The sequence below is a fragment of the Nannospalax galili genome, unplaced genomic scaffold, assembly GCF_000622305.1.
Source record: "Nannospalax galili isolate Female #2095 unplaced genomic scaffold, S.galili_v1.0 scaffold1169, whole genome shotgun sequence".
Classification (NCBI taxonomy): domain Eukaryota; kingdom Metazoa; phylum Chordata; class Mammalia; order Rodentia; family Spalacidae; genus Nannospalax; species Nannospalax galili.
In genome coordinates, this window is record NW_008360301.1 from 1,307,048 (window position 1) to 1,326,221 (window position 19,174).

The 19,174-nt window shown below is 38.5% G+C and overlaps 1 protein-coding gene across 3 annotated transcripts in view; it reads right to left on the reverse strand.

Annotated features, from left to right (window-relative positions):
• The window catches only part of St6gal2 (ST6 beta-galactoside alpha-2,6-sialyltransferase 2), a 98,058-nt gene that overhangs the window by 27,865 nt on the left and 51,019 nt on the right, over positions 1-19,174 (reverse strand). For all 3 annotated transcript variants that reach the window (XM_008824245.3, XM_008824244.3, XM_017795886.2), the window contains exons 3-5: positions 18,312-18,409; positions 16,729-16,830; positions 13,571-13,745 (exon numbers count right to left, since the gene is read on the reverse strand). In XM_008824245.3, the coding sequence (XP_008822467.1) occupies positions 13,571-13,745; positions 16,729-16,830; positions 18,312-18,409 (375 nt within the window). The remainder of the gene's footprint in view (positions 1-13,570; positions 13,746-16,728; positions 16,831-18,311; positions 18,410-19,174) is intronic.

Sequence of the window (19,174 nt, forward strand, 5' to 3'; positions counted from 1 at the left end):
ACTGATGGGATCTGGCAGCCACTTAGCATAGAATTATGACTTAATCAAAATTGTGCTGCTTTACCTGACAGAATATTTGACATTACCAAATCATGAACAATAATGGAATTTTCTCCTTGATAAAAGTATCTTTTCATCAAATTTCAAAATGCGCTTTTGATAGAAAACAGAAAATATTTAAAGTAATAGTAAAAAAATCAGTTTTTAGTCACTTTAAATAAACACTTGACCATGTGAAGTAAATTAGAAATTTCTGAGCATCCCCAATAGGACAAAGCAAAACACATTTTTAGATATCTAGTAATGGTGAAAAGACTAAGGGCATTGAAATGTGCCAAGCTAATGGAAATCTTGCAGCTGTTTTTTGAGTCCATAAATTTGGTCATGAAATATAAAACTGTGAGAGCTCTACTTTAGATTCTGATAGAGACTAGGCGACTTTTAAAGTGATTATTTCCAGAAAATATCTGCAATTAAAAGTGGTTGGAAATATGAGCTTGATGTAATAAAATAATAAATTAAGGAGCATCTTCCACATTAAAGAAAATAACACAGTGCAATAATAATACTTGAGAGCAGCCAATTTTTTGTTCGTTTATATATTATGCCATTTGATTTATTATTTATAGGAAAATGCAAAACGTTTTTACACATTTTACACTATTACAAACAGGATTTAATTGGCCTGTTATTTTGTGTTAATATTTTTAGTTTGAATCGTATATTAGAAAACTAGATCCTACAATGCAATATAAAATGAAAAAGAAAGGTATGACTTATTTTAAGCATGTTATTCTTGTGTCTGTATTAAAAAGCCTGAAATTACAGTGTTTGCTTTTGTGAAGTTTAGAAATATGACTTATAATATCATAACTAGAGGCTGCCTTTAGGAAAGGAGGGAATGTTGGTGGTTTACATAATAAAAAACTGCATTTGAACATTACAAACCAGCTGTGTGTGCGTGTGTGTGTGTGTGTGTGTGTGTGTGTGTGTGTGTGTTGAACAAAAATGTCTTGTTGCAAGTTCTACCTGCCAAGAATTAGAAGGCTGATCCCTTCTGGTTTGCCTGGGCACTTTCAGCACATGACCAACAGCAAGCCAGGCTTATGTCCCTCACTGAGTTCATTTACCTTCTGAAAAAGCAGATAGCCTCACACGGTCAAAAGAAAAGTTGTGGGAGTCTAAGTAAATCATTCCTTACTCTGCCAGGCTACAGCAGAATCAACATGGCTTCACTGTATGGCGTAACAACGCACACTCTCTACTATCCAACTTGGGATAAATGAAAATGCTATGATGAATGGAGGGCAAGGACCCTAAGAGATGACAAAGTTGTCCAAAGAGTATGGTCCTTCTGGATCATTTAAATGATCCTCCTATACCTGCTTAATTTTAAAGACTCTGTGTAGCTCAACAGGTGTGAGAAGATGACACATGCACTACACCCCCAGTGCTCCTTCTAGTGCACCTCCTGCTACAAGCTTTAAGAATAAATGGAGACTTGATTAGCAATGCAACTAGGCAACTGTTGGGAAAGTAGCACTTAACAGTTATCCACTAGTACTCCAGCAACCATAAGGCTTGGAATTTATTATAAGCAAATAGTTTAAAGGAGAGAAAAATTTATATATAACATATAGATTAAATCTGTAATAGGTATTAAAACATGAATACAGCAATGACTCACTAATATAATGATAAATTAATTGTAATATAGCTGATATAATTAATATCAAGCTCTCTGAAACAAAGAACAACTTAAGGAAGGCATAAATTATGATATGTAACTATATGGCCTTTGTAACAGCAAAGAAAACCAAAATCTATTTCTGCCTTGATTATAGGCTTTTTTTTTTTTTTGGCCTTTTTGAGACAGGGTCTCCCTGTAGCCCCTGCTGGTCTGGAACTCACTATATACTATATAATATACTATATAGACCAGGCTGGCCTTGAACTCACAGAGATCCACCTGCCTCTGCCTCCGGAGTGCTGGGACTAAATGACTGTGCCACCATGCCCGGAGATTATAGACTTTTATTAAAAGCTTCAGATGAGGTACAGTGCCACTGCAGTGAAGAGTACTATTACTTATTTTACTCGGCCACATGCTAACTTTGCTACAAGAACTAGAAGTATCTTCATTTTATGGATCAATGGATCAGAGCAATGTAGCTAGTTGAATGGTAGGGTCATGATTTTGTTCTGCTCTCTGCAGAATCCAAGATCTTGCCAAGAGCACACACACAAAGTGATGACCAAGGAGGTGAGTATCCTACAAGTGATATCAGTTACACTGAAGGTGAGGGACTAGAAGATGCGAGATCTATGTCCCACTCACTTGTTCACTCATTCAGAAAGCATATACTACATGCCTGGTCCACTCTAATGAGGCTCACTCATCACACAAAAGGTTAAGATCTATATGTGGCCAAGACTTGCAAAGTATAAAATAAAACCAAGAAGGTGGTGTTAAGAAGAGCAAGAATTATTTAGTGTTTTCAAAATATTTACATAAATATTTAAAAAATATTTATATACTGATATTTACTTCTTTTTATAGAATCTGCAAAGTTCTAGGGGTTTTTTTTAAAAACAAAAATGCTGCCAAGCTAGGCATGGGAAAGATCATCTGTAATTTCATCAGTCAGGAGAATCTCATATTTGAGGCCAGCCTCAAAGACTCTAAGCCTACATTGTTGCCAAGTAAAACTAATGAAGCCAGTCAGTCCCTTTTTTTTTTTCTCTTTAAGGTTTGTTGAAAACCTTAGGATAATATCTATGTGAGGATAAATAGTATCTTTTAGCTTCCTTTGACTTACATCCTAACTATTTCCTTCAGATTTTTTTAAAAGGCAGGATATTTTTTGTACATCAATATGGTTCAGCAGGTAATGACCCTTGCTGTCAAGCCTGATGAGAGATGTGTTTGGGCCCCAGGATCCACATGATGGAAGGACAGAATCAATTCTTGCTAGCTGTCCTCTGAACTCCACATGTGACATGGGATATGTGTGCTCACACATGCATACAGGTTTTCACTGATTTCTAAGTAATGATCTTGCCACTAAATCAAAATACATATAAAGTTATTTTGAAATGTTTTGAAAGGTAATTCTTAGTAATTAAAATGTAATTTTGAGTTAACTATTAATATTTAGATGTAATAAACATCTTTTAATAATGATTCTTTAAAATTACTTGGTTAGGTAGAATTCTTAATATATAATATGGATCTGATGTTTATGTTTAAACTGTAATAAACAGGTCATGCTCACTCTTGATCTTGACCAGCCTGGTGAGTTAGCCATAGTCCTGCCTACCCACTTCCTTCTCCACACTCCCAGGGCTAGCCTGGATCCTACTGCTCATGTTCCAGACCAGCCTGGATTAGCTATGATTGTCTACCTCACACACTGGACCAGCCTAAAATCACCCCTATCCCTCCAATCAAAATCTGAAGCACTAACCAAGTACCTATTCATACCGATCTGAAGTCAACAAAAACTACCACAGCAGAAACAGAACCAAGCTTCCACTCAGCAAAGGCGGGCTAGAATTTCACATCGGACACACAACCAACAAAGAGGGCTATATATGCAGGTCACATCACAAAAACACAGTATGAAAAGGCAAGACAGTATGTCCCCAACCTAACTCAGTAATTCTATAGAAATGTTCTACAATGAGAACTACCCAGAGGAACCCCAGGACACAGAACTTAAATGAACAATCATAAACATGATCAAAGAATTCAAGGAGTTTAAGGATTTCAAATAAGACAGGAATAAACTGACTGAAGCTCGAGAAAATACAAATGTACAGCTGAATAACATGTCAAATACAATCCAGGATTTGAAAAGTAAATTCGGGAAAGAGATAAAAATATTGAAGAAAACAAGGTGAATATGGAAATGAAAAATACCCACTTAAAAAATTCAGGGAAAACTCTTGCCAGCAGAATGGATCAAGTAGAAGAAAGCACATCAGGACCTGATGATAAAGGAGAGGAACTGGATCATTCAAGCAAAGACGACGACTTTTTTAAAACACAGGAAAGAAGTATGCAGGAGCTATGGGACACCATTAAAAGACCAAATATATGAGTTTTAGGCATAGAGAAAGATGAAGAATCCCAGAGCAATGGCATAGACCAGATAGATCTTCATCAGGACTGTAGAGGAAAACTTTCCTAAATTAAGGAGAGACATACCCATACGGATACAAGAAACACAAAGAACACCAAATAGGATGAGAAAAGAAACTCTCTACAGCATATCATAGTAAAAACACTGAACATTCAGAACAAAGCTCTAAGAAAAAAGCCACACATTACATGTATAGGAAATCCCATCAGAACAATAGCTGATTGGTCCTTTTCTTTTTCTCTTTTTTAGCGACTTTTTGTGAATTTCATAGATCTTGATCATATTTAGACCCCTTCCATATTTTCAATCCCCTGAGCTGTCCCTACCAGATTTCATGCATTTTCTCATATAAGTTAAGGCCTATTAAGTTTTTGTCCCCAAATGTCCCTCAAAGTGAGTCCATCCACTAGAGCCTGATCAACCTATCTAGCATCGCTCCCTTAAAGAAAACCAACTCTTCCTCTATCAGTTGTCATCAGCTGCCAATAGTTCTCAGGTAAGGCTGGGGCTTCTTACCCATTTCCCCATTTCGGTGCTGCTATTTTGTCTGCCTTGAGCTTGCATGGGTCATGTGTATGCTGTTACCATTGCTAGAAATTCAAAGGGTCAACTTCTCAGCCACCTGAAAAAAAGCATTTCCCTTGTGATCTTCCACCTCCCCTGGGCTCTTAGTCTTTCCAGCCTTTCATGAGCCTTGGGTGGCAGATATTTGATATAGGTGTCCTACCCAGGGACAAGCACTCTGTGGTTTCTTATTCTTTGCACTTTGGCCAGCTGTGGCTTCCTGAGTCAATCACCATCTGTTGCATGAGGAAGTTTTGCTGGTGAGAGATGAGAGATGAATTAACATTCTTTCTACCCCCATGTTCCACTATGTTCCCTGAGACTTAGGTGTGGAGGTTACATTGGAGATGTATTGCTTTGGGATGGGCATCTCACAGATGCTTATTCTCTGCATTTGACCAGTTGTAGAACTCTAAAAATCTCCATCTGTTGCAAAAAAAGAACCTTTTTTGATGAGTGATGAGAGGTACATGTGTCTATAAATATAAGGATATGTATTTAGAGTATAGTACAAAATTATGTTTGTCTAGGGATGTGGCAAAAGTAGGTTTTTGACCTCTCCAGCCATGTGTATTTGGCCATATTTACAGTACTACAGCAGTTTCTTCCCATTGGGTAGGCCTTATCTCCAATTAGACAGTTGTTGATTACCCCCAAGATAACAATGCACCAATATAGATTGTTTGCTGGGGCAGTCATTGTTGTGTTTATTAGGCTTTACTGCTGGGTAGGACCACTGACTGGTTTCCTCCTTGACAGCTTGCATAGTATCCTCTGATACTATGAGAGCTAGTCTTCAGGGAGGAGGCTTAAAAGTCAGTTCCAGCTTGACTGCTCCAAGTCCTGTGTCCTGTCTTTGATAGCTGACTTTTCAATGGAAACTTTAAAAGCTAGAAGAGCCTGAAGCAATATACTCCAAGTAAATGGCTACAAATGCCAGACTACTTTACCCAGCAAAACCATCTGCCATAATTGAAGGGAAAAAAAAAAAAAAAACTTTCTATGATACAAACAGGCTGAGAGAACTAATTTTCATGAAACCAGCCCTAGAGAAAATACTGGAAGCAATACTACAGACTGAAGAGAACACATGCAGTCAAGAGACTACAGAAAGAAAACAAATGAAGCTCTAATTATGAAAACACAAAAGAGAACTAAGATTACAAAGTGACAGTAACCAACACACATCTTTTAGCAGTAAATGTAAACATTAGTGGCCTCAACTCCCAAATCAAAAGACACGGGTTAGTTTAATAATGGACTAAGAAACAAAATCCTTTTTTTTATTTTTTATTTTGCCTTTAAGAAACTGATCTTACCTTCAAGGACAGGCACCACCTTAGACCGAAAGGATTGAAAACAAATATCCTAAGAAAATGCAACCTGGAAATAAGCAGGCATTGCTTTCTTATTATCTGACAAAACATACTTCAAGCTAAAATTAGTCAGAAGAGTCAAGGAAGGGAACTTCATTGTTTAACGGAAATTATGCCTCTGTGTTAGGCTGGAGCTCAGTCTGCCTAAGCCAAGCATGCTACTTTCAGAGCCTGTTTGGTTTTTTGTTTTTTCCAATGTATACTTTTTATTAAATTTTTGTACATCTAATACAGGAATTTCATTTTGATCAAGGGAACAATGGAACAATTAGGTGCACCAAACCCTGGTGCACCTAACTTCATAAAAAGTACTGCTGGACTTCGAGACACAGATTAAACCCAACTCAGTAATAGCAGGTGATTTTAATATTCCACTTTCTCCAACAGAGAGGTCATGTGGGCAAACAAACAAACAAACAAAAACTCAAAACCGGAGAAACACTGGAATTACATGGTATCAGGCACCAATTGGGCCTAACAGACTTCTAACAGTATATTCCATACAAACACCAAAGAATACACATTCTACATTCTACTCAGCAGCTCATGGAAGTTTCTCTAAAACAGACCACATATTGTGACACAACAAATCTCAATAAATATAGAAGAACTGAAATAACTTCATGTATCCTATATGACCACAATGCAATAAGGTTTAAAATCAACAGCACAAGAATCTCTAGTAATTACAAGAACTCATGGAGATTAAACAACTTACTTCTGAATGATGAATGCATTAAAGAAGAAATCAAGAAAGAAATAATGAGAATCCGGAAATTAAATGAAAATGCAACACAACAAAACCTGAGACACATTAAATATAGTCGTAAGAGGGCCATTTATAGTTCTAAGTACCTGCCTTGAAAATCAGAACACAAATAAATGACTTAGCGATACAACTTAAGAATCTAGAAAAACAAGAACAAACCAAACCCGATCCCAGCAGACAGAAATAATAAAAATCGGAGCATAAATCAATGAAATAGAAACAAAGAAAACACTACAAAGAATTAATGGATATTAATTCAGTTGGTTCTTTGAAAAATAAACAAGATAAACAGATCAGTGGTCCTACACAACTGCAAAGTCTACAAATCATAACGATGAATGGCCCAGAAAACATCTCTATTGTTGCGATAGTGGCACTTTTATTTTTGAGTTAACTAACAGCTGTCTAATTGGACTTATGGAAAGGAATCCACGGCTGGTACTGTAAACACAGCCAAGTACCCATGGTTGGAGAGGTCACAGACCCTAGAGGAGAACCTACTACTGCCATTTTCCTGAACCAATATAATTTCTTATATTCTGAATACTTATTCACGGATAAGTGTAGCTTTCACCACTCATCAAAGAAGCTTCTTTTTGCATCAGATGGAGCCTATTACAGAGATCTACAACTGATCAAAATGCAAGGTAAAAATAAAACTGACTGTGGGTTGTCCAGCCCTAACTGATACACCTAAAATGCAACTCTACACCTACTGCTCAAAGATCATCATGGAAGAGGAGTCAGAAAGATCGTAAGAGTCAGAGGAAGCTGCTGTTAGATATTCTCGACATGATAGGGAAGGTGCACCCATGAAATCTCCACAGTATGATAGCCTAACAAGACTTGTATAATGGAAAACACCAGCTGACAGGCCAATGTGGATGAGGGAAATTTCACAGGGTCCTACCTCTTGCTGAAGTGCTATAAGCAATCAATGAATGCTGAAGGAGAGAGAATCAGTTTTCTTTAGGGGCAAGCTCCCTGATAGGTTATCTAACCCCAAGTGGTTAGGCCTAAACACATGTACACATATGAGCACCACTTAATGGACTCAGTGCATTATATATGTATATTCATAAATGTATATATGTATATGTAACAATAATAATCAAAGAAGAGGACATGAAGTTGAGAGGAAATGGGGGGACATGGAAGGAGTTGGAAGGGGTAGTGGGAGGGGTGGAAATGATGCAAGTATTTATTTATGAAATTCTCATAAAACATAATAAAATAGAGTCAACATGATTTTATAATATTCATTTGGAATTTGACAGGACTAAGTATAGTTTAATATGAATTAACTTAATATGAATATATATATATATACATTAATATAATTCTTTACACGTGTCCTGTAGTTCAATTTTTATTACTTAGAGATTTATTCATTCAGCTGCTAAGCCATCTCTCCAGCCCCACAATCATTATAAAGAAATAATAAATCATTAGCTTTGATAAAATTTCTATGTACATAAACTACAGATTACTAAAAAGAGATGCTTTTCTAACAATGAGGTATGGCGGAAGTTTTTAGAGTGCTTTCTTCAATTTTATGTCAATGTGTTCCTCAAAATTTATGATTTTTTAAATTCTCTTTCAGCAATTTAAGAAGCCCTACTATTTCTAAATGAAACAAGAATTTATCCAGTTGTAATGAAGCATTTTTGTTCAAGTCTGACTTTAGTAGGAAATCTGATTTCTTTCTCCACTGGAAATAGTGTACAGATCCCGAAACACAGGGGAAAAGGTTTAGCCCTACCCTGGGGTTCAGCCCTATGCATAAACAGCACTAGGTCCACTAGCCAGCCTGGTACACTGAGCAGAAATTCCTTTAGACCTTTGCTTTTAACATTTTTGTGTTGAACTACTCAGCCTCTATTGTGTAAACCGATCTGATACATTCCCTTTTATAATGTATGAATATACTATTGTTTATCCTTCTGAAGAGTCCTTATTATTTGTATTTCCTGTGATTTCTGGATCCAGATTTTTAAATAGATTCAGAAAAATCACATACATGAAAGCAAGAGAGACTAGGGAAAGGACACAAGTCACAGCCAGGAATGAGAAGGGGGCATGTAAGGCAAAGTATGGTTAAAATACATGTCAGGCTCCACAGAAATTATCCTTATCTAACATTATATAGCATGAATACACGTCAACAAAAACTTAAAAAGCAAATAAAGTATATAACCTTCATGTTTGAATATTCTTTGTCCATTTGTAAGAAAGAAACAAAGAATACGTTCATAGTTAACAATCTAGTAGGACTAGAATGTAAGACAATGCTACACAATTTCAAAAGACAAAGCTGAGTTATATTTTTGTTAAACCTATATTATTTAAATTAAACACAAATAAAAATTATCTACTTGGCTTTAAACTTGGCCATGATTAAGTGATCAGGAGGAATGCATGACAGGGGAATTCTGGATCTTCTCACTGTATCTCAACCCCATCACCTTGTAGGTACATCTATCAATACAGAACCTATGGACTAGATTTTTTTTCAGTTCTCTGTGTCTTTCATTCCATTTATGAAGCTGAGAGTGGAGTTCTCAAAGTGTTGTTCTAGGTCTGGCATCAGTACCCTCTGAGAGAACTGGAAATTCTAATCTCCTCTATTTACTCAGAATCTCTGCCAATAATGTGGTTTGAAAGGTTATGATAGCCACCTTTCAAACTGGCTCTCAATGGTTCCTGCATACTGGTCATGCCTCTCACATCAAAGATGCTGACTTGTTTATGACATCATAAACACATCATCACTTCCCCCCAACTCCTCTTGGATCTCCTGCTCTTAGGAAGACAGGTATCATGTTGTATGAATGTCCAAGCTGCTATACAGAGTCTGAAAAACAAAGGTCTCCTGCCTGCAGCCATGCAAGTGGGACAACTTGGAGGCCCAGAGATTGGTGATCATGAGTGTCTTAGAGACTATGAGCCAAAATCATCCAACCAATGTGCTACCAGACCACTGACCCACACAAGTTCTGTAAGATCCTAAATATTGATTGTTGTTTTCAGTTTCTAAGTTTGATTTGCAGCAATGGATTATGGATCCTAATGGGTGATGAGGTAATTATTGAGAACCAATAAGCAATATATTCACTAAATATTGCCATTCTTCAGTATCTGAGAGGGACTGGATCCAGAGCCTCTTGCTAATGCCCAAATTCAAAGAGGTACAAGGCACTTATAAAATGGTATAGCATTGCCATATACCTTTGCACACCTTTCCATGTACTTTACATCATCTCTAGATGGCTTACAATATCTAAAACAACATACATATTATATAGTTTTTATTGTTTTTGGAGTAATGATGGAAAAAAGGTCTGTTCCTATTCAGTAAAGATACAAATTATTTATTTTTGAATATTTTCAGTTGGTGTCTGTTTGAATCCATGAGTATGGAACCCTTGGGTATGGAGAGAAACTGTAATTTTTTAATACAGTATGTGACAGGCCCAAAATAAGAGCATGATTATATTCAAAACAGACACCGCTCAGCTTTTGATGTGGCCTGTCCCTTTCCTTCATTATACTTCTCACAGTTTATAGTTATGTTTAGCTGTGTGCATGCGCCTGGGCAATGTCTGTTCCCATCTCGCTGCACTGCAAGTACCAGTGAGGCAGGAACTTTGGTTCCCTCACTACCCTGGGGCCCAGCTGTGTGCCTGGAATAAAGGAGGTGCTCAATTTATATCAGTTAGCACCTCTTGATAATTGTGGCTTCCTTTTCTTTCTGTCACCCATCTATATGATAAATTCAAACCCCAATAAGGAGCCTCTGAACAGGACCAACAGCACTATATTTTGGGGGTTCAGGAGTATCTCCTTGAGAACCTAATTCCCCCGTTGGATTCATTTCCACACAAAGTAATGTGTTTCTTATCTAAAATTGCTTTAAAAGTTCTCCTATTTAACATATGCAAACTTCTGGACATGTATAAGAAAATTCAGGCTGTGGGTTTGTTGCAAAGCATGAACAATCACATGTTTCTCACATATGAATGATGACTCTCAGCAAAGAATATGATTCCTACTGCTTTACCCAGCAGAGTGCTAGGAAGCAGTACAGCTCAAATTCCGGAAGGACATTCTTTTAGGCTCTTTCTGGATGAGGACCTCCTTGCTGACCAGCTTTCAGGCAGGAGGCTGGACTGCAAACAAACATTCTAATCCCTTCGATCCCTCTTTTGTTTGGGAGCTGATATTGGAAGTTACTCAGAGATGACACAAACTAAGAAACCAAGTCAACACTCTTTAATAGCCCCTTAAAGCATGAAAGAGGGGCATTTGGAACACAGTGCTTGATGAACAGAAAAAAAAAAAAAAACCCACACTGATTTTATAAACGTCCTTATGGTAAGATGGACTGATGTAGCTGGCATCACTCCATGGCTATTTAAGAATGTCAGATAATGGAACAGACTGGCTCTCAGCCTGTCCTGGTAAGAGAAAGTATAAAATTACTACAGTAAGGCAGTACTCAGAGAGTGCTGGCAAGGGTTGCCCAAGTTGTTGCTACTGTCCATTCTCAGTGAGTCTCATACAATGAACTACAGTGAGGCTCAAAGGCAGTAACTGAATATAACGAAGCCTGACCATGTCTTCTGTGGTATCTTCAATCCCTACTCACAGAACACAGACTGCCTCCTGGGAACTTAAGGATTTCATTTCAATTTGCTGTACTTCAGTCTCCTTTGATTGTCAAAACTTAGTGCTCTCCTACACAACTCTGTGACAACCTGGAATGTGTGGTGACTGAGAACCTGAAATACAGCTCAAGGACCTCAGAAAAAGATGTCATCTGCTATGAATTCAAATTAGTTGAAATTTAAATAGTCAGATGTAGCTCACAGATGCAACATTGGACAAGGCAATGATAGAAAAATAACAATGACTGCAGCCTGGCCAAAGACTTCATCCTTAAAGGCTTTTTTTGTGATTTCTCATCAGAAGATACTGAGAGGAAGGGATTAAGCAGCTTGCCCCAGGTCACTGGGAAGTTGCAGAGAATTTCAACTCAAACCTAGGTGACCCCAACTTACCCACCAGTTGCAGCAATGAACTGCAATTCTCCTTCATGTAAAAGAAGACACACAGGCAATCATGAGCCTTTGAAAACTTCAAGTCCTCAATAAACAGCCCTATGCTACATGAGTTCTTTTTCAACAAAGACATGCAGGAAATTTCTTTCTGTGGCTATGACCTTGAATATTTAAAAATACAAGGTCATAGTAATTATAGCTGACAGCATTCCTCACCCAATTCTGCTTTGAAGCTTTTGCCTTAATCAAGTATTAGTTACATGAATTCAAGGTGATGATATGAAAAAAGACTTTATTAACTTGTGCCATTGCTGTTACACTGTCAAACCAAATTAAGCTTCCTTCCCTAAATTTAACAAGACTCTAGAAAACTACATACCTGACAAAGAGTTTGGGATTTCAGATTAAATAGAAAGTTAAAGACGTGGCTTTAACAGAACGGAGTAAAAGAGGGGTTAGTGAAAACAGCATGTAGTCATACTGTAAGGCTTTTCTGGGATTCTATACAAAATATTTCACATTATTATAATGTTATAAACCCATTCCAAAGTCTGCAAGCCTTACTTGAGGATACTTATTTATCTTTAATCTAAAACTAAGCTCACGTTGTCTCAATAAATATCCCCTCTATCAACAGACACTCTCTGTGTAGCTCAGGGAAGGTCACAGGCTTTCACATTGAGAGGGGGTGGGTTAACATTATGCTTTAATATCACCTACACAGGTAATGTCAAAGAAATAATGAGGTAAAAAGCTAAAACAAAGATGAAGAAAGGAGATAAAAATCTACAAACTCTGAATGTCAAAGCCTGCCTGAAAAAAGCAATTCAAGGTACGTGAGATTATCCAATATAATCCCATTGCTGGGATGGAGCTGGTGGACTCTCATGGAGAGAGCTCCTGAGACACTGGAACTGGCCTCACCATGGCCTTTACTCACCAGTAATCTTATAACATTATGTGCTCCTTCTATCTGGCAAACCATCAGCAATGTGAATGGGATTTGGCAGTGGGTAAGAATGAATCATAGACTCTTCAACACACTTCCCACTAAGGATTCGGGTTCAGGTTTCCTCTCCATGACGGCAGTGACCCCTGAGAATGCTTTGATCAACAGGTTAGCACACATGACATCATGCAAGTCCCCAGGGCTAGGCCTGAAGAAATTGACAGATTCCATTTCCTATCTTTTGAAACACTCTCTACTTTGCTGAACTGTCATGTGAGAAGTCTAATTATTTGGGGACCATTGTGAAAGAGAAACCACAGGTGGGCACATGGTTAGCAGTCTTAGTGGAGCCTGCCCTTGACCATCTCAGCCAAGGGGCTTGATGTGGAAGTACAACCATCCCATGAAGCAGCTATTGGATGCCATCAAGTGCAATGTGGGACAGAATAATCACCCAGCCAGGCCAGTTTTGACTCACCATATCCTGAATGAAAATAAGACAGCTCTGTGCCATAGTTAGAAGTTTGGAGTACTTTGTCTCAGGATAATAAATAAATGAGATATAGTATTTCTCTCTCTTTTATGGTTAGTATCACAAACTACCTGCTAATTGCTCTTATCATATACTATACAGCATGACTGTACATTTAGTAAATGAGTTCTCACCCTGCTGTCTGCCCTGTCATTCTAATTTTTAACACACATACCAATGAAACCAGAAGATGGTGGGTTGGGCTGAATCTTCTCCTTGGTGTTCTCCTGGATAAGATCCCAAAGCTGCCATATGAATTTAGGATGAAGAATGTAAAATGGCTGAGTTGGGTGTCTCCGACGATGCTGAATATATGGAGTGAAAAGGTTGTAATCTGGCTTCTTGTACCACTAAAAAACAACAACAAATAATACAAAACCAAATCAGTTGCATACACAGGACTGTACTGTGAAAAGAAGGCAGGGAGCATACAGTCTGAGGAGTTTAGAGGCCAAGGGGCTGAGACTGTGCAGAGAGGAAAGATCCCATGAGGAAGTACACAGAGATATCAACACTCCAGCACTAACAAGGAATAATGCATATTCTTTAGTAAAAGAAGACACATGGACTGGATGGGGTCAACAGGATTTTCTGCAAAGGGTCAGACAGTAAACACCTGAGACTTTCTGAGCCACAGGTCTCCATGGTCTCTACTCTACCACAGCAGCACAGAGCAGTCACAGGTAGGGCATGTCAGATGAGCACACTGGGTTCCAATAACATTTTATTATTTTCATATATTTTTATTTAATGATTTTATTTATTATTTTATGTGTATGAGTATATTGCCTGCTTGTATGTATGTGTACCTGTGTGCCTGCTGAGGTCAGCAGAGGGTGTCAGATGCCCTGGAACTGGAGTAATGATGGTTGTTAGCTGCTATGTGGGTGCTAGAAACTGAACCTGTGTCCTCTGCAAGAGCAGTGAGTGCTCTTAACTGCTGAGCCATGTCTTCAGCTGCATCTATTAACATTTTATGAAGACATGCACGTGTGGTCAGTGTGGCCAGACCTAGCCCATACTGTAGTTTACTTGTCCTTGGACTCAAACACTATATATATATTTTTGTGTGTGAGTGTTAGGCCTGCATGTAGGTAAGTTGCACCCGTGTCATGCAATGTCCGCAGAGGAAAGAAGAGGCTGTCGGATCTCCTAGAACTGGAGTTATGGACAGTTAACTGCCATGTGGGTGCTGGGATTCAAACCCGGGTCTTCTGCAAGAACAACCAGTGTTCTTAACCGCTGAGCCATCTCTCCAGCCCTCAAACACTGTATTTTAAAAGTAAGTTTCCCAGCCAGGCATGGTGGCACATGTCTGTAGTCCCAGCATTTGGGAGGCAGAGGCAGGAGGATCTCTGTGAATTCAAGGCCAGCCTGGTCTACATAGTGAGTTCCAGGCCATCTGGGGCTACAGGGAGACCCTGTTTCAAAAAGATTTAAAAAAACAACCCAAAAACCAAAAAGTAAGTTTCCCAAATTTCACCTAAGGAGCAGAAAGCATACCAGTGCCATCTGGCCTGGGAGGAGGGTTACAAGATTGACAAGGATAGACTGACATGGGGACTCTAGGTTTGGGGTAACTGCTCTCTTTCTTGTTATGTTGGCAGACACATGAAGGTATGATTTTATTAATTTCAGAATTTATAATTGTTTATTGCAGGTATATTGTATGGAAAATCTAACATAGTAGGGTTAAGACAGAAGACCTCAGAAGTGTGGCAAGTGATACCATATGTGGGATTTGGGGAGGGTGTGGAGATAGGCCTAGTTCACCAGGCTCTCTTCAAGTAGACATTATGGGTATAAGATGACAGATAGATAGATAGATAGATAGATAGATAGATAGATAGATAGATAGATAGATAGATAGATAGATAGATAGACTGATAGACTGATAGATAGATAGGTAGCACAATGTACAGAGAATAGAGAGCAGATAGATAGATAGATAGACAGACAGATAATCTCAAGTAACATTCCACAGAAGAAAATATTCCAGGGTTTAAAAAGCTTTGAGAATGACTGGATTTGCTCCTTGTTACTAAGCTAAGTCTCTGAGCAGGGTGGAATGACCATGACCTGTGTTTGGATGCTTCCAACAGAAGAAATAAGGTCAGCATCAAAGATGCTCAGAGAATTAAAAATAGAAAAGAAGTTTCCAGAGCTGAAATCCGAGAGCCTGGTATTGAGAAGAAATCTACAATTACCCAGCCCCCATCATACTCGATTCTCAGTAGAGGGGTCATGGGAGAATTGACCAGTGAGTTTCTCAAATACAGCTGCTGAGGCTGTGTCCTCCATTTCTGGAAATGAAGCTTTGATAGGAAGATTTTGAAAAATACCGGGTAGGTAAATCTGATTTTCTTCTCTGGTGAAAACCCATTAGTAATCATTTCAGCCTCAGTATCAAGATAGTGACTCCACAGACTCCTCCTGAGGGCCCCACCTACCATGGGTAGCTCTCAGGAAGACTGACCCCTTGAATGATGCAAATCTGTCACCCACATTCATTTTAAGAAGACTGAGTGCTCATTTGCTTTGGTAAATCAAGTCAAGGATACTCACTCCTGTGGTCAACGGCATCTAATACTAGGCTGAACATCATCCATCTTCTCCAGCCCTGTGAAAAATAAGCTCACTGGCCTTTCATGACACGTTCCATCAAGCATAGCCAGTTGCTTGCTTAGGAAGGTAATGATTTGCCAGGGAATCCCAATTACAACTGGCTTGTATTCTGATCACTACTCCATAAAGTTTGACACACTCAGAAAAGCAAAGGGGAGTCACCTTTAAGAAAGCCAGAAACATGCAGGGCATGGTGGCACATGCCTGCAGTCCCAGCACTTGCGAGGCAGAGGCAGAGGCTGGTGGATCTCTCAGAGTTCAAGGCCAGCCTGGTCTACACAGTGAATTCCAGGACAGCTGGGGCTACAGGGAGACCCTGTCTCAAAACAAAAAACAACCCCCCCCCCAAAAAAAAGAAAGCCAGAAACAGTCTTTATTTAAATAACAATAAGCAGTTTTGAGTCATTACTAGTTTATTTTAAAAGGACTTAGAATCACCCTATCACAATGGGAAAAATTGTGCGTTGACCACCCTACAGATAGAGTACACCTTTTCTTCATTCCTCCACAGCAAAAGCAACTTAGCAGTAGATGGATGTGCTACTGTCACTGGGTATCAAAATGGTATGCAAATACATGTGTGAATCAGTACCCATTTTCACATTCTTTCTGTCAAAGCTCAATCACTGACCTACTCCAATGATTAACTCATCAAAGGTGCTGTCTGACCAGAACAAGGTATCAAGGAAACACCAAAGAAATACTTACCAGGTTAAGATTAGCAGAATAAGGAGCTGGGTCCCAAGCCACCAAGATAACATCTTTATATAAAGAACTGTCAATGAAGTGATGGCTGGGGTTGGTCAGAATCTGCAAGCACACAGGAAAAAAAAAAGATTTCATAACTACTGTTTGCTTTAACAAGTATATCTTAAAAAGTTTTAAAAAGAGGAACCAGAGCAACGCTCAGGTTTTATATGATCCTTTGGGAGGAGAGAGGCCGGACCAACATGCCAAGTGTTTGAAGAGTGTTTATAGTTTTTTTTTTTTTCTTAAAAAACAAAACATTAGCCAGGCATGGTGGCACACGCCTTTAGTCCCAGCACTTGGGAGGCAGAGGCAGGCAGATCTCTGTGAGTTCAAGGCCAGCCTGGTCTACATAGTGAGTTCCAGGGAGACCCTGTCTCAAAAAAGACCAAAAAAAAAAAAATTACAAAACCCACAAAGTCTTCCATTTTTATCAGCACTATACCATTCTAGCAGTCTGGATACCTTCCCATGAAAGATGTAACTCCTCAGCCAATTCATGCTCCCTTCCTCAACACCCTCAGTACCCTTGATAGTAATGTGGGACAGGTATGGGCAAGGACTAGAGTTAGGGAGTGGCCTCCAACGTGTCAGAGCCAATTCTACCTCCTAGACCCTACCCAGCTCTGGATGGACCCATCAACTTCACCTGTACCCATCTTTTTAATGCTATCATTAAGTGTTTCTCAGCTTTAAGATACAGCTATTTTACATTTATTAAGACATCTTATTTTTTCTTAACATTTTAATATTTCTGAAGTGAGGGTATATCCTATAGGTCACACATATTTTGATTTTGTGGGATTTCTCTCTTTCTCTCTGAGAAATTACTAAATAAAAGGTAGCTCCTGTAGCCTATGACATCTATGAATTAAGGAGATATGGTAATTGCTTCTTTCTTCACTGCAGGCTGCCTGGAGCAGTGAACTGTGCAGAGTGCTAATTGTTCCTTCTACAAGAAATTCACCATAAATCACTATCACCTCATCTTTTTTACATATTTTTGAAACTCTAGAAATTGTTGTGATTCATTCTGAGTATAATTTTTCCATAAATTCGAAAGACATTCTTATTAAGAACATGAAGAAATGAGGTGTTTTCATTTTCCATTAAACAACTCATTTTTAGATTTCAAATTTCCAAATAACAGACTAGTTTCAAAGACATAGTACAAACCCTCAGGTTTTGTGCCTTCCTCTTCCCTTTGGCCCCAGAATTTCTGATTGCTACGATTTCATCTGCATTTAGCAGTCTCTTTTCAGTTCACAAAACGAGTCATACTAGCTGATAATAAAAACATATATAAATAAATATTATTTTCCTATGTGTAATCTGATTCTCCTTTTTTTGATCTTATTCTTTTCCTCCTATCCAGATCACATCTAAACTCCCCTTCTTTGTACATTTTCTTCACTAATTCTTCATGATAGCAAGATCCACAGAAATAAGAACTATTGTGGTCATGGCCAACCAGGAATTTCTGTTCACTCATTCAGTTAAACTACCTCCAAAATGGACCCATGAAAACAGTCCATCGGTCTTACCTGGGAGTTAATGATCCGCACTGTGGTTTTATTTCCAACATCTTTCTCATAGCCATGTGTAGGGGCAGAGTTAAATCTCAAAACTGCATCATGAGAATCTAAGGGTACAAAAGTGACAATTTTTTTTCTCTGTGAAATCATATAATCTAGGGAAAAAGCAGCAAAACCAATCTTGCAATATTGGAAGCTAATTAGAAACCACTAATAAAGTTAAGATATACATATATTTAAATAATTTACTGTAGATTTAGAATTAGAGTTTGGCTGGGAGGCTAACATGGAAACACACAGCCACATAGCATTATGTAACATCAGTCAACAACAGCTCACAGATATGAAAGTGGTCCCAGATTACATTGCCTAGTGAGAGTGAAACCATCTTACTATAAGTGCTCTGTATGATGTTCACTAATGGCAAAATCACCTAATGATACACTTCTTGGGATGCTTCCCCTTGGTTAGTGACAAATTATATACAAAGTCATTTACAGGCAATTTTGCTTTACCTAAGTTATATTTAGAAGCTATAGTTTTTCATAGTCTTTACAAGTGCCATTACGCTGAAGGTTTCAAAATATTTGGAAGGCAGATCTACAGGAACAGATAAAGTTGATGGGAACATAGGCTGCTGGACTGGGGCTTCCTAGCCTATAGACCTCTGAGGCAAGTCATTGTAAGAACTGCATCTAATCTCTCACAGCCTTAATTCGGCTTTATCAGTTTTGCTGGAAGTTTAAAAAGAAAAAGTAGTCATGATTTCCATGTAGTCTTGCTTCTTGCTGCTGAAGTCAAGGAGCCCTGAAAATAACCTTAGAACCCCTGCTTTCTTAGAACCGAGGTGTGCCTTAGTAGCCCTGGAGGCT